General features: G+C 41.6%; 3 protein-coding genes across 3 annotated transcripts; 1 reads left to right on the plus strand and 2 right to left on the minus strand.

Moving 5' to 3' along the window:
* Positions 1-3,014: 3,014 nt before the first annotated feature.
* On the minus strand, positions 3,015-9,516 carry LOC120952539 (growth hormone secretagogue receptor type 1-like). The gene is made up of 7 exons (XM_040371926.2): positions 8,160-9,516; positions 4,743-4,885; positions 4,518-4,618; positions 4,149-4,267; positions 3,644-3,756; positions 3,456-3,535; positions 3,015-3,366 (listed from the first exon to the last, which is right to left on the minus strand). The coding sequence occupies exons 1-7, from the start codon at positions 9,027-9,029 to the stop codon at positions 3,248-3,250; spliced, it is 1,545 nt and encodes a 514-aa protein (XP_040227860.2). The 5' UTR covers positions 9,030-9,516; the 3' UTR covers positions 3,015-3,247.
* A 7,727-nt stretch (positions 9,517-17,243) lies between these two features.
* LOC120949968 (melanotransferrin) lies at positions 17,244-21,015 on the minus strand. The gene is made up of 4 exons (XM_040367637.2): positions 20,831-21,015; positions 19,958-20,391; positions 18,161-19,863; positions 17,244-18,090 (listed from the first exon to the last, which is right to left on the minus strand). Exons 1-4 carry the CDS (start codon positions 20,895-20,897, stop codon positions 17,853-17,855), a joined length of 2,442 nt encoding a protein of 813 aa, XP_040223571.2. The 5' UTR covers positions 20,898-21,015; the 3' UTR covers positions 17,244-17,852.
* A 105-nt stretch (positions 21,016-21,120) lies between these two features.
* Positions 21,121-23,294, plus strand: LOC120949971 (kelch domain-containing protein 10 homolog). The gene is made up of 3 exons (XM_040367642.2): positions 21,121-21,790; positions 21,914-22,125; positions 22,202-23,294. The coding sequence occupies exons 1-3, from the start codon at positions 21,254-21,256 to the stop codon at positions 22,854-22,856; spliced, it is 1,404 nt and encodes a 467-aa protein (XP_040223576.2). The 5' UTR covers positions 21,121-21,253; the 3' UTR covers positions 22,857-23,294.
* The last annotated feature ends 87 nt before the right edge of the window (positions 23,295-23,381 follow it).

The raw sequence follows: 23,381 nt of genomic DNA on the forward strand, positions 1-23,381 counted from the left end.
GTTTCATTCCAATTATAATAGCATAGCTATATTTTTTTAGATGTTATGTTGTATAACTTCTTTTGGAACACGATATCACGATTTTATGAACAATAGAACCAAAGCGAGAATTATAAGTTATTAATTATAAGTACATAAGTCGGGTGGTCCCGTGGTACAGTCATCAACTCGAACGACTCAATAACATGCCCGTCATGGGTTCAAGCCCAAAATGGACCGTCCCCCCGTAGAAAGGATTGACTATCCGGCTACGTGGTAATGAATTAAGTCTCGAAAGCCTGTATAGGCCGGGCATGTCCGCGTAGGACATTACACCAAATAGAAGACATCAGTCGGGAAATGTATTTTTCTGAGTGATTGTTGTGCCGTATAAGTTCTGGAATAGTAATAAATAATGGAATAAACTGAAAATAGTTCAATAAAATAACAAAATGTCAATATATCGTCTAATTTATCTTTATACTTTTAGTTAATTAAATAATTGATTGAAGAAGATTGAATTGAAGATTCTTTTTAAAAATCCAGGCAAAATATAGTTACATTATCTGTATATTTTGTCCAAACTTTGGAGTTTTTATGTTATGTTGCTACAAAAGTTTTTTGACTCCATCCCAATCAAATGTTTTGCCATGTTTTTGGTTTTATTCTGCTGCATTTGGTTTCTGGTTTGTGTACTTTGAGATAAGCTCTAATCACGTCGTTACATTAACCTGCCCCGCTTATTAGAATAAGCTGGTTTAACGAAATACAAAGATGTTAGTTTCGTCATATCCATTCACGATTCAGCTGTGAATGTTGTTGACCTACGGTACTGAACGCATTGAAAGTTGTTTTCACGTGTCGCCATGGTTTAAGATTATTATCAAACTAAGGCTCCTTTTGTGGTATAGGTTAGAATGATGAGTTTTCATCCTTCCAGAGGAACAATATGCGGGTTATAGATTTTTCGTCCCCAATAAACAGTTAATTTGATAAATGTGTACACACAATGATATATATCAGACTTTTTGTTTTCCTTTTTTTCCATTTGAAATTAGTTTCAATATTTTTAATACATTAACAACGTTTCAAACTATCTTGAACCTTACTCAACAAAATAAAGTATGTTTCAGCAAAGAAAAAGGAAATTTGTTAACTTAATTAAGTGTGTGATTTACATGACGGGCATGTTGTTGAGACGAACGAGTTGACGACTGTACCACAAGACCGACCAACTTTTCACACATTTAGATTAATGTATTTTGATACACCATGAGTATTATTCTCACTTTGATGCTATTTTTCTATACTCATCTAGGATATCGTAAAAACAAATCCACCAACCACACTGTATGAAAAATAAATGATTTTTAGTGGTTTTTATCAGTTCTAATTAATTATATTCCCATTCACAACATCAGCATTACATCTTACCCCACCATAAGGCTTACGGGGTATAGACTATTATTCCATTTCTTTCGAGTGTTCAACGACCGACCGACGAATCCATCAACAGATTTTCACCTGTTTCATCACAGCGTTCTAGATTTTTATATTATCAGGTGTCTGCAGAAACTCCACTTTCCATTCCAACCTTGATTTGAGAATTCGCAACCCGGCTACGACCTACGGGATGGGCAAGATGTTTCACATATTTTCCTTTCTACAGTGCAATAAGATAATTGATTTTAAAATAGAATAAATCAATCGTACTATCGGAATAAAAATATAGCATAAATAAATAACAACAGTATGTTAAAAGTGTCGTTATAATTATTATTTGACTAGTTAATATGGCCCGGTTACAGGGCTATGCGAGATAATTTCTGATTCGGATCCTGATTCCATGCAGATCCTGCAAAATATACCTTTCGGTACTGAAACTGAACCCCATACTGATCCTTGAACTAATTAAGATTCCTTAGCAGTCATGCAAAAGATCCTGGTTCCGGTCCCTGATACTGCTCCCTTTTATATTTCGGGACTTGAATAGTACCTGAATCTAACTCACTAATGGAACCATCCATGATCCATCAATTCAGTCTAGTTTTCCTATGTTTATTTCTTGTTGCATGAGGTCCCGCGGTACTATCGTCTACTCGGACATCTTAACAACATGCCCATCCCATGGACCGTTGCTTTAAGCAAGGATTGACTATCCGGCTAAGTGGTACTAACTATCGGAATCCTGTATAGGCCGGCATGACTCGTTACTCATAAAAAAGGTTATTTCTTTCAGTCACTTTTTGTATGCATGTTTTCGCTACGTTTTCATACATCCGGATTTACAGTGGCGGCCACCTAAAGTAAGCCGCCTCTCTTCTGACTGTAAGGCTTGCTAGACAGGTCTTCGGACCACTATTTGCAACATTTTACTGACACGCCTTAGAAGACCACGAAAAAAACGTTAAATTATTTAATTCTGACTGTAATTTGTATCATTCTTCTCCATACCTTTCAAAACACTAAAAACTATATTCGTTTTCTATAGTCGATGTGGTTGCCATTGTATGGATGTAAACTGAGCAAAAAAAACATCAAAGCTACCGCTGGAAAGTAACGCTGATCAGCCTTTACTAGAATTTTATAATAGAGATAATTTTGAAAATCAGCCCACTATGAAAAGCATATGCTGTCATTCATTAAAATAAAAAAAAGTTAAGTTATTAAATTTACTATCAAGATATTTCTAGATAAACAAAATATAAATATTGTCATAATGTAAATCAATATTTGTTTGTTTTTTTATTCCTCGTAAGGACGGCCTGGTTGTATCATTTAAACATTTGTTTTAATTCATCCAAAATTGTTCAAACTTATTGAGAACATAAACAAAAATTAAACTAGAGTTTTACTTCTTATTTTATTCTGGACAACAAATGCTGACACATTTACATGTAAACAACAGGTTCATAAATCATGCACAAATACCATTATGCAAGGGTTTGATTTCCCATCCCACATCCTTACCTGTCATTAATGATTGCGGATTTCGGATATTCTCATTGCGTATGTAGAGTGTTTATGATAAATCCTTCAATTGAACGTGTAAAAAAATAAGGATGTATATTTTGCCGCCTTGGGAAAGCACCAGTATTTACACAATTTGTAATATGCCATTTAGCACTTAAACCTTAAACAACTTTCGCACGGAGAGTGTTCGTTCGCTGAAAATATCACCACATTACCAGCACTCCTGTCACGCCATTCACTATTACACATATTTAAATGAGCTTAGCTATGCTAAGACAACCACAAGAGACTACTGCTACTTAACAAAGTTGGTAATTTCATAGTCGGCCAACTCTCGCCACGTCGTCGCATCTGCGGTGTCTGATATGGTGGTGTTTCTTCGCATCTTGGAACCATTGGAGCGGAGGACGAATTCTGTGACACACCATAAACAATGCATTAAGAAATCATAACTCAATAGAGAGACGTTTCTCGTGGTTTCGGTGAATATTTGTTTGCGTTACCTGTAACCTGAGTACCGGAGGTATGCTCGAGATTTATTTGCCGCTGGCTACGCTTCTGGAACATACCAAAAATCGCCTTCCTGTGAATGTGTAGAACGCGGAATAGTTAAAACTTTCAGTCGCCCGGAACACCACACTCGCACACACACCCACTCACACACACACATGCGTCCCATAACATAGCTTACCGAAAGTTTTGCCCACTAACGCAGTACAGAATGAAGTTGATGCCGAAGTTCGTCATGAAAAACAGTTGACAGCAGTTCTGCACCAGATAGATGTTCATGTTGGTGTGTTCCGTCTGTGGGGAGCGGCAACGAGAGAAATAGAAATCACAACCGAATCCAACAATCGTAACTTCTAAATTGCGTTTAATCTACGCTTCTTCGAGTTCAAAGAAATCACAGTTCCATTTAATGCTTGGGGGTTGGGCAGTGCTGGCTATTGACATAGACTGATAACTAATTAGAGCGAGCGGATATTCATCAGTTATGGTATCTTCGGAAACTCCTGCGGCATACTTGCCAAGTTCACACTTCAAAAGGTTGATAGAAAAACATGCCCCAAACTGTTTACAACGTATCTTCGCATGCTGGGTCTCGCCACAGGGTACTGGAATAGTATATCTTGTCTGTGGCTAGTAACCTAACCGAGAGATGCAAAGTTTTCATCAAGAGCATACATTCCACTTACCTCTAGGTAGATCTTTACACGCACAATGTAGCTGGGTAGGTTCAAACAAACGAACACCGTTGAAACGATAAGCAGCATTTTAGTAACCTTGATTTGAGAATTCGCTACCCGGCTACGACCTACGGGATGGGCAAGATTAGACCGTAAACAAAAGTTTGTATAACGACATTAGTAACTATGGCATCATTGTACCGAAGTGCCCCAAGAATGTGTAGCCCAACTATCTGAACGTCACTATCTAAACCGGACGAAACTTGCTTCCATTCGTTCGCTTTCGTCTGTGTGTGCGGATGCGGTATGTAAGGTATGTCCACGTGCCGGACATTCCGAACGTTCTATCGCATGGTAACGGTCCGTAGCCATACTTACTGTAGAGTTGTATCTGCTGGACGGGGACAGTGCCGTTGCCAAAGAGCTGGCTGCTCGAAATGTTCAGCTGTCGCCGGGATTCGCGCACGTTTGTCCCGTAACTGTAACAACAAGGATATGGTGTGTCATTCGAGGTTCGCGTCCGGTTGAAACGCTTTCACCCTGTCGGTCACATTCATAATGGAGCGATGTGTAATAATAGCAATCGTGTGCATTCGTACGTACCTCCGTGGTATGGTCATCGTGCGTCTAATGCTGGCAAACTTCCACACCGTCAGTGCTGTGATCGTGTTGAGCACGACAATTATCGTAAACGGTACCACAAACACCAGTATGAAGTCGAGAAAGTTGAACATTGCCGCCTGGTCCTGCAACGGAAAAGGAAGGGGAGAGTGGGAACAAACATTGAAAGGACAATGGGACCATTGTTATGCATTCGAATATTTGCCAGTTGTTATAAGGCCATGGCAAGGCAACTAACTGGTCGAAAAACTGCGTGAAATGTTATTCATTTCAAGTAATTTTCGTTACGACGGGGTCGATTGGGGCAAGAATAATAATCGCTAGAGGAATGTGTCTGTTAATACTAAGGATAAATATACATTAATGAAACCATTACTACAAAATATTTTAATAAACAATATGAACGATGAAATATGCGTAACAGTCTGGTGTGTGATTTATTTGTAAAAAAAAAGAAGATATAAATCAACCCTGACATTAGTTTTACAATTGTGAAATAAAAGGATTTTATAACAAGCACCTCTCTTAACTTTTATTTTGAATAACGAGCTAATCTGGGTGCCTCACAAATATCCCTGTTGGTGAGTAAAATTAAGCAAACGAATAACACATTGTTGCGTGTGCACATTGCGAATAACAAAAGCTTGGATGTTACGAATCAATCAATTCGTTGCGAATGTCAGTTAGAGATGTGTCGTGTGGTCGTTTTAGAATTATTTGGACCTTTGAAGTGTTAGATGGATGCACAAATGGGCATTTTATATTAAATAAAATATATAAAACGCAACGAAGCTACAATGTTTGAACTTGTGAGTCGTTTGCAATAAAATATAGCCTAGAGAAAATGTTAGGAAGGGTCGGTGGTCTATCGGATAGTCACGTCGTATTCTATAAGACTGGAAGGGTTTAATTCCCACAAGGTTAAATTCCTACATTCTTATGTGGTACTAATCAGTCTAGAAAGCCTTGCGTAGGTAGGCACGACTACGTAAGTTTTTACACCATGATCACGAAGAAGAAATTTAGGGAAAAGGGTAACTATCAAATTTTCAGGTATAATGCTGTTTTTATAGTTTTAAGTATAATGTTAAAAACAAAATAATATTAAATTAAATTTAATAGAGTAGAGAAAAATCTCTTTGAAAATATTAAATCTGAAATACTTCAGATCAATTAAGTAGAGAAAATATAAATGGGTTTTCAATAAATGAATAAGTTAAATAAGTTAAATGGAAGCAATTTATACATTATTTGCCATGCAATCATCAAACATTCCAACCTATTTTCTTTTGATAACCGAAATGTACTGAACATACGATGGAAATCTCTATTTATTGATTCATTTATGTACTTATTTATTTGTTTATTTATTAATTCATTTTTTAAATAATTTATTTTTTTAGTTATTTATATATTCATTTATTTAATTATTTATTTATTGATATATGTATTTATTTATTTATTTATTGGTTGAATCATTCATTTACTTTTATTTATTTATTAATTTTTATATTTATTATCTTGTTTATATATTACATTTATTTATTTATTTATTTATTTATATTTTCTATTGAGCAGTTAAAATCATAATAAATTATGAACATATTTGAAAAGCAGATATAGGCGCAGTATGATGACTCAATAAACATGAAAAAATAATCGTTTTTATAATAATGTTTTCATTATTGATAAATCATCAGATTCCCCTAGTAATCTAGAAAAAGCTCGTCTTTTTTCACACATACAGTAGAACTCCGTTTATCCTCATACCTTTTACTTAGCTGCCCTCTTATCCGTTCTGCTGTAAAAAACTGACAGCTCAATACAAAGGTAGTATGACGCGCCGAGGAGGTGGTTTGAAAAATCTGTTCTTCTTCTTTGACACTAAACCGTTGTCGGTCAAGGTCTGCCTGTACTACTAGTGGGCTTGGCTTTCTATGATTTATTGATTACTATATCAGGATAGTCAGACCTACTTCTGGGGGCACGGTCCATTCGGGGCTTGAACCCATGACGGGCATGTTGTTGTAGTAGTATGAGTTGAGACCAGCCCTTCAAATCCGTTATCAGGCAATGATATCGTACCAAAAAACATTTAAATTCAGGACAAATTTCAATTATTCCCTTTAACAAAACATGTACTGCTACATGCTCAAAAATACCATGAATTTTGTTTAAAAAAAACTAATTAGGTTAAAAAACAAACTCTTGGACCAAATATTCGTGTTATCAGAGTATACGGGTGGAGTCTAATCTTGATAAACGATGTTTTACTGTATCGCAATTCGTCTTCAACAATCAAATATTTAAAATGCTTTTAAAATGCCACTTTAAACCCTTATCAAATGCTCAACAAAATGCACTTTTTCAGTGAAAAAGGTAATCTTTCAGGAATTCAGGATTTTTAAAGGATATCGTTTTATACTCATCACTTCTTTAATGATAAAAAAGCCAGTTTCATTGAAAATCGCTGTACCCATTGTAATCCTTGGCATATGTCATTCTTCCCGCGAAGCTGCATTCTGATGGCATCACGCATACTGTTTCGTGGTATTATTACCCGTTTTGTGGTGTTTCAGAGAGACATTAATTACGTTAGCTTACCTTATCACAATTTCGTTAAGTTTGATCGTATCCCTTTTAATGCCAAATTAAATTATATTAAACTGGAGTTTTTAAAATAAATTTAACTACGTTTTCTGTTGCCCTTATTGAACAAACATGCTATCACGTTCCCCAATGTAACACAATCGAAGCGAACAACAGAAAATCTCTCAGCCGTATGGGAGTTCTACTGGCGCAGTTTGCTGCCAAACATGAGATAAATTGTTTACTTAGGACAAACAAAGGCCATCTCTTCCGAACAATTTAATTGAGGGTAAATGAATCTGTTATCCTTCCGTGCGAACGGGTGTTACAAAAGGTTTCATTCTTCTGCAATCTGAACAAATCTGCAAATAAACACCAACCTAACCCGCATGCCAGATGGACAAAAGGGCGCAATTCTCAACCATGCAATAATGATAAATGAAGGTTTTCTTTCCTTCCTATATTTCATTCGCAGTCGCTCCGGAAGCAATTATCCTACGCAACAAATACGCAGGTGTCCACCATCATCACCTCCCCGTGCTCCGAGCTTGGACATGGGAACCCTGTACAGTAAACAATTGCTTGCAACAACACCATGGTAGGGTAAAAATCCAGGGCGGGAGAAAAAAAAAGTTGCAATCACTTTCTTTTGTGTAGGAAGTTGGGTGAAACAATGGCCAAAGCCACCGTCACGCTTTCATTCTCCGGAAACACCACTAGCTGGAAGCAAAGTACGTGTGCGCTATGCTAACCATAGAGGTGAACCAATTGTTATACACTGTCGTGCTGCTGGCTACTAACGCTACTCACTTTGTACTCCTGCACAATATCGCAGATGGTGTCGTTCATGGAAGCGGAGAACTGCGGTGAGGCGAAGAAAAATATCGGCAGGCTGATGAAAATTCCCGCAATTGTCAGCGCGAAGATAACAATCTTCGCGCGCCGAACCGTGCACATGGTCTGGCGCTTCAGCGGATACAGCACGGCAATGAACCGTTCGACGGTGAAGGCGACCACGAACCAGACGGACAGGAAGCAGCACAGCGAGCTGGAGAAGGTGAAAAAGCGGCAGCAGATTTCCTGGATGTAGATTTTCAGGTCGACCAGGTTCAGCCAGGCCACGAACTGGCCAATCAGGTAGAACGTATCGCTGAGCCCGAGCGCGGCCAGGTAGTAGGACGAGGAAAGCTTTCGCAGCTTGGTTTTGAAAAACACCAGCACCGACAGCACGTTCCCGATACTGCCGAACAGCACCAGGGCCGGGACATAGTAGAAGTTGATCACACTCAGCACCTCCGCGTAGTACACGAACGTTTGCTGATCGAACTCCTGCGCCGGAGACAGGGTGACGGCATCGGCCGGATGATGGACGGTGGGTGGCGGCTGGTAGTGGACGGAAGAGTCGTTCCCTCCCAGCGGCAGGCCGGGCAGGCCGGCCGAGGGTACTGTTGGCGGTAGCTCCACGCCGTATGAGCCGTAGGAAGTGGTCATCAACAGCACGCTGACTGTTGGGGCACTCATTAGTAACGCCTTATTCGCGTTGAACAAACCGTCGGCATCGCCCAAAGTACTGCCGTTTTGGCGACCGGCCAGAAGAAGCATCTGCTGACTAGACCGCCCGTAACCGTAATCCTCTCGCAGGGCGGTCCCACTCAGATGATCTCCCACGGCACTAAACATCGTGAAGCCTGGCACACACTGGGACTATCCTTTCAGCCGGTACGCTCCGCGTTGTCAAGGACCACGGTAAGACGGCCCAATGCTTGAGCATTCTTAATTTCACCAACACACGCTACCAACACCATCATCATTACCATTATCACTACGCCATGATATGTATCGCCAGTGAATGGCGTATTTTTTTCCTTTCCTTCGTTTTACTATAGCACAAATACTTTTAGAAAAACTTGCACTATTTTTCTACTCGCTTTGCGAATAACAACACATAGCCTAAACGTGCACAAAATTTAATCCTTCTGACTCTTGCCCTTGCCCTGAATGCGAAAGCTTACTAGCAAACACTACACACACCGACAATACGACAGAATACCGACGGACTGAATACTTCCGCTACGTAATTCGAATTAATTTCCCGAAGTACCAAGGCTTGCATTGAACATTGGTCCGGAACTGGTGTACCATCCGCGATATCCGATAACCGACTGGCGAGAGTGGCAACCAACGGACGACCGACGAATCCAACGGCTGATGAACACTCTCACTTCGTACGTTCGTCACGAATTCAGCTTCGTAGCTGTTCATTCGCTTCAAAAACGGGTCAGAGTGGGGATACGCTTAGCCCGAACTCCTAGCAGAAACTCCTTTTCATCGCTTTCTGCTACCTTTCACGAACGGCTTAAAGCAAACGTTTGGCCAATTTGTTACTACACGTACTATTTTTATGTTTTGTTCATGATGGAAGCAGAAGAGTGATAAACACTTTAAAATTCCACATAGTTTGCCATTGTGCAGCAGCGTGCGGATGCAATGTTCATGTACACACGTTCAATGATACGTCCACAGCAAGCAGTAATTTCATCAGAGTTTACTCATTTCCATTCGTATTGTGTTTTGGATCAGTGCGATTGTTACACCTTTCTGGAAACGAGCACGAGTTTCTGGGAATAAGTATAATACGTTACAGTTTCCAAACAAATAGGAATGTACTCCTAAAACGTGCGCAACGAGATTAACGGAAGCTCAAATAAGTTTACAAAAACGGTGAAATTCATTGATTTTTATTATTTAATATTTTTACTATTTACACTTTAACGCTCAATATAGCTATTTACACTCACAGTCTCGCGCCAAAGAACACCTAGTACGGTTATATTTACTTTTATTTGACTCAAGAAGGAAGAATTACGCACTAGAATATCTCGCAAACCTTGCAATGTTAATACATTTTGTTATTCTTACAGCATACAATAAAAATTAAGAATAAATCCTGTACATCGAAATTTACCCCTAAATTACACAGCAAGGTTATCGATTCGTTTAATTTCGCAATTTTACATCACCTGTACGAAACATTGCTTACAGGTAGCGGTGGATCGTGCTTGCACGGTGTGGATCTGGAATCTAACATCTGACCCGTCACGTCGTGCCTGCCAGAACATCCATCACACCGTTGACAGATAATTTAGAGCGACACGGTCGCCCGAAGCCTATCTCGCAGCCAGGCACGTCAGCACCTAGGATGCTGAACGCCTAGAGAACCAATGTCGCCACAACGACCAAACGCGTAAGCCGACTTCATGCGTACGAGGCCAGGATGTCAAGAGTGGAATGCAGCAAAGGTCATTACTGAAGGGAGATTATCACACCTCGCGTTGTACCACTCGAACAATCATTGCGCGATTGCGACTGCCACTGGCTATTACGCGCCTACGGAGGCTGTTGTTCGCGAAGCTAGAAACTACTAGTAAGGGGGAGTATCAACGTTAAACAACAGGTAGGATTATTCGAAAGCAATTTTCATAATAGCTCGCTTGGAAAAGTCATACAGCACGTTGTGGTAAAAAAAAAAGTTCACTTGTACCGTAGGAATGTACGTGTGAAGGGTAGAAGAGTGGAGTTTTAATTCAACACAGATAATAGAAATAGTTGGTAGCTACTTGAGTTCATTCAGCTAAGCATCAACTGCGGAAGCCTGGTATAGCCTATGCGAGGAAGCATTCATGTGATTTTTTTTTATCTATTGCATTCGTAATTGTGCGCGATGCTGGAACGATACATGTAAAAAACCATTGACCTGTAATATAATGTTGATTTATGTCAATATACCTAGAAATAAAATTAATATTGATTTAGGTATAGAAAAATTTAGATAAATCAAATACTGACAAATTTTAAAGGTTTAAAACAAATTAGTAGAACTAACCAACAATCATTTAAATTAATTTGTATTCTAATAGAATGTGTTCCACCTTTTTTAAAGAAAGTTAATAAAGTTGAAGCCTTAACGGACCATTCATAATTTTCATAAATCTTGTAAATGTGTAAGCTGATAAGTAAAAGAAATTTGTACGCCATGGAAATATCTGTAATAAAATATGTATAATATAATGCGAAATATCCTCCAGTTTTAACTACGCGTTGACCACACCATACGATATAATCTAACTACCACCGGAGGGTAGAAGGTGTTCAATCCCACAACGCATCGATTCATTCTTATCGTATTACAATCCAAACGGATGTTATTTCAATCCATCGGCCACACCTTTACGATATGTGAAACATAACTGTATAGGAAAAATACAAAAAAAAAACGAATCCAAAGACGCTCGTTTCGAAAGACACTCCGCGTGTAACGCATGTCGTCAAGTCGACCGTTTTGCGACAAGAAAGGCGTGACGTTTCCTGGATTGCTTTTCACTATCATCGTTTGCATCATTTGCTAACGATAGTCGTGATTGGCATGTGTCAAATTAATCCCTTCGGGAAAGGAACAGCTCAACCACACCGATAATAAAGTGACGCGGTTTCGATGGCTTACCACGGCATCCTTGCTCCTGTCTTGGTTTTTTTAACGAATCGTTGACGGTGATTTAGACATAGTGATAAGGGAATATGTGGTTGATGACGGATGGTGACATTTGAAGCTGTTGTCGGAATTATCAGCTAACATCAGTCGTTATGTGCATCGGTGAAGTGTGCAACGTGTACCCGTGCCTGGTAAGACGCCACAATGCACAACAACCAGGCGTCTCCATTGTTAAGGACAGTGTGGTTGTTGTTTTTTTATTTTGATATTAAGATAACGCGCAAATGCCTTTATGGAGGGCGTTTGCATTAAATTATCACACTCGTTGTTTGATGTGGGTGTCACTCACTTACTTTCTTATCCAGCGCTACAACCGCTTTGCGGTCTTGGCCTGCCTAAGGAGTGTCCGAAACCGCTCACGGTCTCGCGCCTTCGTCTGCCAGTCGGTTATCCCGGCTTTAATGGCTGAGGCCATTGTCACTAGACATTACAAATATTACAATTATGTTCACATTATTAAATATTTAGAGATATTTTCTGTTTAAAATGCTATTAGAATAGTTTGACTAATTCAGAAAATGCAACCTTATTCCCAATAGAAATATGATCTGTATAAAATAAACTAAAGCAATGTGATTTTACAAATTTCATATCACAGAAAAACTTAACAACAGCAACTACTAAAAATTACTATCCATGATCATATGGGTTGCTAACAGTTGGTAATTGTTTTCTTTGCTCATCTTAGATCCAAAAGCATTATTTCAAAATAAAATGCCACCGAAAAGTGTTCATTTTTATTCATTTAATCAGGGACATTCATGTTCAACTACCGTTTTATCCCCACCATGCGTATTTTGGATGAATTTTCGAAAATAAAACTGTTAATTTGGTTATGATTCATCTTTCATTCATTGCAGTCCTTGCACGCTACTGCGCAGAATCCGTTCATTTTTCATCCCTACTCCTTTCAAATCAAATTCATTTTTGAATCATTTATCTTTCCATTCGTTCGTTTTCACCTACCATTGTTCATTTTCATCCACGCAAGCAGGATAAACAGCTTGTTACGAATATAATGCCTGCGATCTACGAACATTGTGCCACACTTTTACTAAATCAGATTGAAACCGTCCACCATCATCATATTTGACTACTTTAAGTTATTGTTCAACAAGAATTGTTTGTGCGCACTTCAATGTACACAATATAAAAGCTTCCTTTCGAAGCAATCCGTTTGATTACAAAACCATTTATTTGTGTTTCGCGGTCAGAAAACGATTGAAATGATATTTGAGCTTTCGATTCTTTCAACGTTTGCGAGTTTACAGGACATTGGTCAAAGGAAATGATTCATGAACTCAAACACTTGTGCGGAAGTGTGCCCTCGATGGGAAATGTAACGTGAGTCAAGTGAAGCATTCATGCGGATAGCCTTATTTATCCGTTCGAATGATGGGCAATATTCTGGAAATTCCATTGCACAAAGGAGCAGAACAATGAGCGTATTGGTGGTGTAATTGAATAGATTAATTTAAATTAGAAGCAATAATATGGGTCGGAATTTTCCTGTTATTTTCTTGTAACCATTGATGGCTATTGGAATTTAAAGCGAATTCCGGGTTTATAAAGCGGTTCCAGGTTATAGGAACTAACACTATCGTTCCTAATACCGGGAAGCAATTACTTCGCTCCACTTTTTCTCAATAGATCTAGATGCAGTTAGTTTTTTGCCTTTTTAGTACGTACGCTTGACTGTTCCTTTGTCTTTCGCTATTAATTAGACACGATGGTCAATTATAAATGACTACTAACAAAAAGCTTTAATTTAATCCGGTAGAATTCCATATAAACCATTTAAACAATAATCTAAGATGTTTTTAAAACTCCTTTATCTTGAACTAAATATTAATAATCGGGAATGTTATAACTATCGCAAAAATTTAATACATTCGCTTTATATATTTATTGTACACGGTTTTTGCAAATAACTAAGGACTGTTCTGTTGGTTAAAGTTGAAGACTGTTGAAGACGTAAAAAGTTGATTCCATTCGGTAGAAAATGTTTCTGAGCATCAACACAATTTTCAAAGTTAAATTAAAATTACATTTATTCCAAAGTATAAAAAAAAATAAATATTTGAAACCAAACAATGGTATTTAAACTATGATTATGTGAATGAATATACCGAATTTGATCATAAAATTTGGTTTTCATGAGCGAAATGAACTACTAATTTTGATGATTCAATTAAAAAAATCAAAATGTTTGTTTTGATCAATATGAGTTCCATAAAACTCATTAGAAAAGATGTAACGATAGTTTATTAAACATTGACCTAAGTCCACCTAATTTTGATATCAGATATGATCAGGACATCTCCATTTTTCTGCTTCTTCTTTTTCTTCTTCTTTGACGCAACAACAGTCATCGGTCAAGACCTGCCAATACCACTTTTGGTCTTGATTATCAGTGTCTCGTTGATTATCCACAGCAGGATTATCAATTATACGTATGAAGGGAACGGTCAGGACGGAGTTCGAACCTATGACGGGCATGTTATTGAGTGGTGCAAGTTGATAATTTTACCACGGAACCGGTTCACCCAAAGTCTAAGTGGTAGAAAAAAAACCCTGAAGTATTCCATTTGCCTTCTTCTAGGATATCTAATGCGTATAGTTACGGGACTCCTAGACAAGCAGGTCAACTCGCCAGCGCTTCTCTCGAAGCTCTCGAAGCTATGCCCCGCCTAAATTGCTCCGAGCTAGATCGCTACTTGACGTGGAGGAGCGTCGTACACGCTTGGGCTCCTCTGATCTGTTTCTTCGCATGTGCCGTGAGTTCAACTGAAATCGTCATCAAACCGACAATATTCATGCCGTCCGTCCTTCTACGTCCTAATATTAGTGACAAATTGACTGTATGTGAATGTATACATGTATTTTGTGAGGGTAGTGTAATGTTATGTACTGTATTGAATGCTTTACGAGGGCACCGCGAACCGTTGAATTTTAAATAAACAAATAAAAAAAATCATCATAACTAGTCATTATCATAACAGATATCCTAGTCCCCTAATAAACTCATCTTCCTCTTGAAAAACCATGCGATACATTCAGCCCAAGGGGTAAGTCCAGCATAAAAAACAGTGAGTAGTGAATAGTGATGGGTAAAATTTGTCGACTCCGATTCGACTCCGATAACTTCGGAGTCAATTCCGGAAGGTAGGTCCGCCCAGCATTATCCGGAGTCGTTCTGAATCGTCTGGAGCCGTTCGGAATCGCCCGGAGTCGTCCGGAGTCGTTCGGTGCCGGAGTCGCCCGGAGTCGTTTGAAGTCGTCCAGAGTCTCAGACTCCGGTCGGATCTAGTGGTTTCCATTTATCCGGAGTCGGAATCGTACTAACAATCTGAGTCGCGGATGCGCTCCAGAGATCACTAAGACTGAAGTTTCATCAGGGTGCCTTCACTGCTCCATCGCTTAGGGCCCCAATTCTCTCTCTAAATCCGCCACTGGTGACGGGTGGAATTGTGGATACTCTCGAGCTCATTAAAATCTAAACGATTTTGGTCTGATCCTAGCAACTCCGGACAATTGTAAGTCCGAAAAATCCTGGGAGATTTAAGATCGCTTGGAGCGGGTTTAATAAAAAATAATTATAATAAAACAGAATAAAAAACACGTTAGGCAATCCAATTTTCCCCTAAATGCACAAATCCCTTAAACTCATTCGGATAAATCTTTACGAATGTGAATCAGTGCCATACATTTATGTTTTATGTGTATTTCTTTCTTACAATGTAAATATGAATTCCAGAGATCTTGTTGAATCCAACTCTAACTTGCACCGGAATCGGAACGACCCAACACCATCAAAATTTGCGATTTACTCTTCACAAGTTGGAAGTTTAGTTTAGTTTAGTTTAGTTTAGTTTATTAATCGATGGACTATGAAGCCCTCTCGAGTCAAAATTTGTTTACAATACACATTAGATAACGAACAGAACATTTATATATTGTTATTGTTGAACGCATTCCGAACACTTAAAAGTGAAGTCAGTTCCGTTATCGTCATTCCAGGCTCGTAAATATCGTCAGCTGAATTTAACGGTAGACGGCACATACAAAGAAGGGGGTTGCGAGAGCCAAATGTTGTTCGGGTTTCAGCGACTGCCAGTATTGGTCGGCGTCGGAGTATTCTGGCAGGAACATAGAGGTGAATCCTTGAAAGCAGCTCGGGACAGTCGATGGTTCCGTTTAAGATTCCCGTGATAAATGCCAGTCTGGTGTGCTCAACACGTTCGGCGAGAGGCGGAATCCCAAGCAGCAAACATCTAGTTCTGTAGTCGAGACGACGCGGCCAATCACGAAGGGCGAAGCGCGTTGCCTTCCGTTGGATGGACTCTAGCCGCGCAAGTGCCCGAGTAGATGCTGGCCACCAAACAATGCTAGCATATTCCAGCAGTGGTCTGATAAGCGCGCAGTACAGTGTCTTGAAACACATAGGATCACGAAGCTCGCGCGTCATGTTTATGACCAAGCCAAGCAGATGATTGCCACTAGCGACTACTTGGTCTATCTGTTCTTCGAAGGAGAGTTTAGCATCTAGGAGGACTCCTAGATCCTTTACACAGTTCACTCTTTCGAGGTTCTGACCATCAAGCGTATAATTAAACAGCGCTGGAGCTCTTGAACGGCTGAATGAGATTATGGCGCATTTATCGATACAGACGCTTAGTGCGTTACGCTTGCACCAGGAGACAAATTCAGTCAAAGTGGCTTGAAGTTGAAGATGGTCCTCGGGCTCACGGATTTCACGATAGATTTTAGCATCATCTGCGTAGAGTAGGCAACTATTATCCGGGAGTGCCGTGCACAAGTCGTTTATGTAGAGCAGAAACAACAGAGGCCCCAGGTTGCTGCCCTGGGGTACGCCGGAAGAGGCACCAATAGATCTAGATTGGTGGGAGCCCATTCTAACTGCATATGAACGACCACATAAATACGATTTCATCCACTTTACCAAGGGTGGTGATAATCCAAGTCTATCAAGTTTTGCCAGAAGAATGTTGTGGGACACACTGCCAAAAGCCGCCTTAATGTCCGTGTAAATGGCATCAACCTGCATACCATCATCAATGGACTTATAACAGCCGCTAACGAATTGCATCAGATTTGTCGTAGTTGATCTCTTAGGCATGAATCCATGTTGGTTGGTGCTGATGTATTTATGGAAGTATGAACGTATATATCCAAGTCACACCTACGATCTAGGATGTCCAGATGCGGGCCTGTGATATTCCTTGAGTGAAATTGAATTGTTTTTCTTCGGAAATATATTTTTATAATTTTCTTTAAAAATGAGTTCAATCAAGCTTGAACTCCTTATTGAAAATTTGAAACTAAAACGTTGAAACGCAGTGATTTTGGTTGTGTTGTTTTATTTAAAAATTGTTCTTTAACCTATAAAGATTGCAGTGCAGAAATATGACAAACTCAACGGTTTGTTTAGGCTATCGTTTTTTTATGCTATAAAACTTGTTGATATGCAGTATTCATTTCGCTGAAAGAGTAAGAAAAAAAATGTAGAGTACCTCATTCTAATCAGACGGCACAAAAATGCCACCATGCACACACACTTCTACTTCTGGACGGATGAACGTTATTGTGTAGATCACTTATAAGAAAGAAGCATAATACATCATATTTTATGTAAAATGAGAAAAAGAGCTACAGCTAAGCTACTAAATCGAGGCGCAAATGAATTAACAATTTAAATTTTCAACTGCATATAGAGATTCGCAAAAGAGTACTGTACAAATAGATCAACACGAAACTAATTAGTTGAGTGGGAGTTTCACATTATCGTTCGAGAACCTTCGCACTGGAATGTTCAAAGTATTATACTGTTGCGATCGTTTTCCTGCAATAACATGGTATAGCTATCTAAATTGGACGGAAATTACTTTACTTAGAAAGAATCCGACGAGGTGGGTAGCAACCACACCCGAAGCTTAAAATATGTTTGTTGGCCAGAGCAATACCACTACTGCAAACAACAAGCTACTGAAGGCACTGATCTTCAAACTACCCGCACCTGCATGGCAATCGGTGATGCGCCGTGCGCGCATAAAGTTCGGTCCAAGATACGCATCGAACCAGCGCTTGTCCGAGTCGACTACGCGCAGACCACGGGTTGCATCGGAAAAGATCAAATCGTGGTACGGTGGGATGGAGTAAAACATGCTGAAGCTGTAAAAAAACAAACATTAATTAATCAAACGCTTGCTCCACGAACGACATTCTTCGTATCAGAAAATACCTAAACTCGTCGGAAAATTTCCTTCCATAGAATTGCTGTGCATAGGTAAACAGATTGATGTACGCGTTCAGCTCCGTCCCATTGTATCCTCGTCCTCCGCGAGCTACGATGGCGTTGGATTTCACCTTACCGAGATTACAGGTCTTATACTCGTTGACCTCCGCTCGGGTTCCGTCCGGACAAAGCAGCTCGAAGTCGTCGGGCAGCGCATCGCGAGCCCACCATTCGCGCTTCTTACCACCTGTATTTTCAATCACCGTCGTGTGACGTACGAAGGCAACGTGTCCACCGCCCTCCACCAAACACCGGAAAGCACCCGAGTTACCGTAGTAGTCTTCCGACGCGTCACGCCGACAGTACCGGAAGCTGCTGCCATGGCATAGATCGCACATATTGTCGTACGGGATACCGGTGTTGTATTCCTTGCTGATAGCTCCCGGCACGCACGACTTGGTAAAATACTCCGCCGCGGCCCGTATGCTATCACAACCGTACGGGCGTATCCATCCGTTCGATATCAAGTACGCCATCGGATAAACCCACCCAGCAGCGGTATTGATGCCGGAATGGCAGGTATTTTTACCACGCAGGTAGGTGAGCTCAGTGTCCGGATCTTCCTCCTTCGCTACGGCCACCACGTAATACTCTGGCAGCCCCAGGTCGTACACTTCGGACATGAAGGGCATTAGTTCGTAGTGCAATCCTGCCGTATACACGTCGCTAGCATCCAGCACAGTCACATCAGCCGTACCCGACTGTATGTGCTGCATGCAGGTGATGTGGGAGTGCGCTTTCATGCACAGCATGTCTGGCTTGATGAGTTGAGCCTTCAGTGCCGTGCGCATTTTGATGCACTTTTCGTACTCAGCGTCTGAGGTGACGCACAGCATCATTCTTCCCACTGGGCACGACCGTGTTTCATAAATCTGGTCCAACGCTTTACCCAGATACCTTTGGTAGTTTTGCTTGTCATCGTTAATCGGAGCTAAATGTCGCGTCGTGTCCTGGAACATCAAATTCAACCGTCTTCCGTAGCGCTTCGACTCAAACAGATCGAACGTTTCGTAAGGCTGGCTGTCATTGAATGCAGCCTGGTCGAAGTTGCTGAAGGGTGAATAGGTCGTCGTGGAAGTTGACGTGTACGAACTTTGGTATGGTCGGTAGCGGTCATCCTGTCGATCGTACCCTGCACCGCTGGTACTATTATAGCGTCGTTGTTTCGATGCGTACAAGTTGACGGCTTTGCTGAAGAACTTTTTGAGCCTTCGCCGGTCAGATTTGGACGTGGCGCTGGACACTACAAGCGCATGGGACGGTACATCACCCCAGTCACACTGGCGGTATTGCGAAACGGGCTGGCGCGTTCCATCGCGACACAGCAACTCAAACTGATCAACGGTAACGCCCGGTATAAAGCCACTGTCCACCATTTCCTCCACCGTAGTGTGCTTCAAGAAGGCTACATCGCCCGCTTCCACCAAGCAGCGAAAGGCGCCCTCGAAGCCGGCGTACGGATCCGTCGGCGTACATTTGCCCCCCGGCACCACGCCCGTACACAGCGAACACAGCTTATTCGAGTTGTCGCCGATGGGGTTGTACTTGTCGATCAGAGCATTCACCGCACACGACGGGCCGAAGAAATCGGAGGCAGTTTTGACGATGTTGTTACAGTCGGTAATGGCCATACCTCCGTCTCGTTGTAACTGCAAGAGCAAAAAGAGCATTTTATATTGATTGCAACAGACTCTCAAGTATTTTGTTTTTTTAATCGCAACAGCCAGAAACCGCAATACTTACGGTATAAATCGGAAGCGTCCAACCGGCATGGCTGCCCACCCATGCGAAGCACGCCTTCTTGCCCCGCAATTGTCGTATATGAGTTACATCCGGTAAGGATCCTTTCTTGATCACAGCTACGGCATGATACTGGGTAAACCCTCCCTCGTACCCTTCGTGCATCAAGGGAATGAGCGAATGGAACCGGCCACCGCTAAATACTTCTCCCGCGTCCAGCGTCATTACGTCCGCCTTGCGCTCGTTAATCAGCGCCATACACTCGTCATGGTCGTACCCGTGGTGACAGGATACGTTCATGAAGAAATCGTTAAACAGTGCAACATCGCGCTCGAGTGCTTTGGTAAAATTCTGGCACTTGTACGTTTCCTCCTGGCTGGTCGCGCACCAGACGATGTTGCTTTTTGCCTCTTTTTCCTCCTCAACGTAGTATTGACCTGAGGAAAGAGAAAGGTGCCAATTAGCTGCAGGTAAAAAGGAAGAATCGAGTGGTAATGATCTCCGTACGAGATAGCTCAGCGATTCTTTCGGGGTAGCTTTTGGGCTCTTGCCATCCTTCCCCATGTCTATCAATTTGTTTGTAAACATTAGGGGCGTCGGTATTTGGGAATGCATTCCACCATAACCTGTCAAACAGTTGAACAAGCCCTCGTCGGCTATGATTCATTCATTCGCAAATAAAGCAAAAACGTAAACAAATTAACTTATCAAATGATCTAACAAACGAGCTAACATTTAACAAATAATCATCGAACATGTTATTGAAAAAGAACTGTTTGAAAATTAACGCATCCGCTGCACTGTAATTCGTTCAATTGCCATCCCGTGGCCGCACTTGTTGACCAAGCCCAAATTGTACTCCACTTCGCCACTTACCTGCAGTCAGCGTGGCGAAACATAATATTGCCGTGCCTATGCAAAACCAGCGCTCTGCTTTCACCATTGCACACAGAAGAACATAAAACTATGAACTTAAAACGGAAATTAAACGAAAAAGCTGGAATGCTATGCTGGGGAACAGGTGAACACGCCCATCGAAAATTGGAATCTGATTGACAACTGTCAGCGGTGGCGTCGTGTGAAGGTGTATAGAGATGTTGTTTGGTATTTTTCTATCTCTCTTCAGCAATTCAGCGCAACTGCTGAATAGCGCCGTGACAGTCGCAGAATGACAGCAACTTTATTTTACCGATTGGCAAAACATGCTTTTGCCCAACCAGAGAAAAGTGTCCCGAAATTATTTCGTTCCGCAACAGCAGCAGAACAATCGACCTGCACAAGTATGGTAGCCCGTCGGTAATGAGAATTTTTCAACTGCTCGTGTACAAATTACTGGCACGAGCGATCGACACGGTGAACAGGTACTTTGACGTGCGAAGACTGCACTACATCCGGGAGGTGCTGGAAATAAACATTGGGACACTGGTACACCAGCTCAACGAGAGCAGCCAAACGATGGCAAAGCGCAAAGCCATCTACGCGTTTCGGCCGTTCGAAGTGTGTGACGTTGATTACCGGAGCAGCAGCAGCAGCAGCAGCGGCGGCAGCACCAGCCTTACCAGCAGGCTCGGCACTGGCCGACACTTTCCGAAGGCTCGCAGTGGCCATCGCATCGTGTGCAGCGACTCGTCGGTCTACTGCTTCGGAGGTTTTAATCCCAACAACTCGCTCGCACGGGATGGAAACCACGATCAGCGCGAGGACATGTACTTGTTTCAGGAGCTGTGGAAGTATGATATGATACGCAAGGAGTGGACGCTGCTACTAGACTCGAACAACGATTTGCCCGCAGAGCTGGCCTCGAACGCAATGCTGTTGTGCGGTGAAACGATTATGGTATGGTGGTGTATTTTTAGAACCTATGCGACATCATCGCTAAATCGCTCTTTAAATGTGGTACTGTCTTTTCTGCTTTTAATGCGATACTGACCATTGGCTTGCATCGCTTCTACATGGCAGGTTTTTGGCGGCACAGGATATCCATTTGGCGTAAATTGCTCAAACCGACTGCATGTGTGTGTACCTCGCCGCAGACCGAAGGATCTGCTAGAGGTAGAGGTGAAAGGAGACCCTCCACCGCCGCAATACGGCCAGGCAATTGTAATTAACGACAATTACCTCTACTCCATCGGCGGAACGAACGGCTTCGAGTATACGCTTGATATCCATCGGTAAATCTAAAATGATTCGTGCATACCAGCAACTCGCATGCTAGTCACATCTCACTGTTTATTACTCTGCTTTTAGGCTACATCTGCCGAGCAAGACGTGGGAATGCGTATACGAATGCAATCAAAATATTCGCGAAGATCCGTCGGGCCGATACCGCCACGAGCTAGCGCACGATGATTCCAAAATCTACGTCATCGGCGGCGGTACAAGCGATGCAGTGTTCATCCTGTCCAATATTCCCGTGTACGACATCAAAGCCAACAAGTGGGAGTACATGGTGACGAAACCCGACCCGCTGGCCAACTCGCCCGGCATACCGACCGCCCGCAAGTGTCACTCCTGCGTACAGATACGCACGGACCAGGGGCTGGAGGTGATCGTGGCGGGGGGCTACGATGGCGTCAACTACTATAACGACATCTGGAAGCTTAGCCTGTCCACCATGCAGTGGAAGAAGATGCAGAAATCGCAGCTACCGTATCCGCTGTTCTTCCACGACGCGGCCGTCACGAGCGACGGCTGCATGCACATCTTCGGTGGTATCCGGTACAACAATAACACGAACGTTCGCACGGACACGCTGTACAGGATGTGGACCACCATTCCGCGGCTGAGCGTGATCGCCTGGGAAGCGCTGCTGCATTACATTCCGAGCTTGCCCAGCAGGACAAAGGAAGAGCTGCTGGAAGCCGGTATTCCTCGCCAGTTTGTTGACAGGGTACACGAGTGAGTGTTGGTATGTATTTTATTTTTCGTTGCTGTAGAAAACGACTATTGGGCTCAAATCTCAGTTTAATTTAAATCACAGTACAGTACAACCTCACTGGTTGGGTCTTCTAATGGGGTTGTTCACTAGTTGGTACCTCAATAGTTGGGTTGCCATCGAACCAATGGGGTAGTTTTGACCGAAAGAAACACCGGCAAGGTTTTCATCTAGCTATGAAGTATAGCCCTTGCGATGCGGTTCAGTGCAATAGATGCAATAGTTTATGTACGAAATTTGTCTACATTGTTTGCAACCAAACTCTCCAATGCGAGGCCACTCTCCTCCACTATCCCAATCAGTGAGGTCGTACTGTACCTTGGCAAAAATAAATATCGTTTTCTGTGTGCATCTATGGAACTTTTTAAAAAAAATACTAAAAATACAATATATGACTGCAGTGAATTTGTTGTCAATTTTGTCAAATTAAGAGAACTGATCTAGAGAAGGTGGTTTGGTGTGATGCTTCAAATTTCCAGGGCAAGATTACCT

Source organism: Anopheles coluzzii, chromosome 2, assembly GCF_943734685.1.
Source record: "Anopheles coluzzii chromosome 2, AcolN3, whole genome shotgun sequence".
In the NCBI taxonomy this organism is placed as follows: domain Eukaryota; kingdom Metazoa; phylum Arthropoda; class Insecta; order Diptera; family Culicidae; genus Anopheles; species Anopheles coluzzii.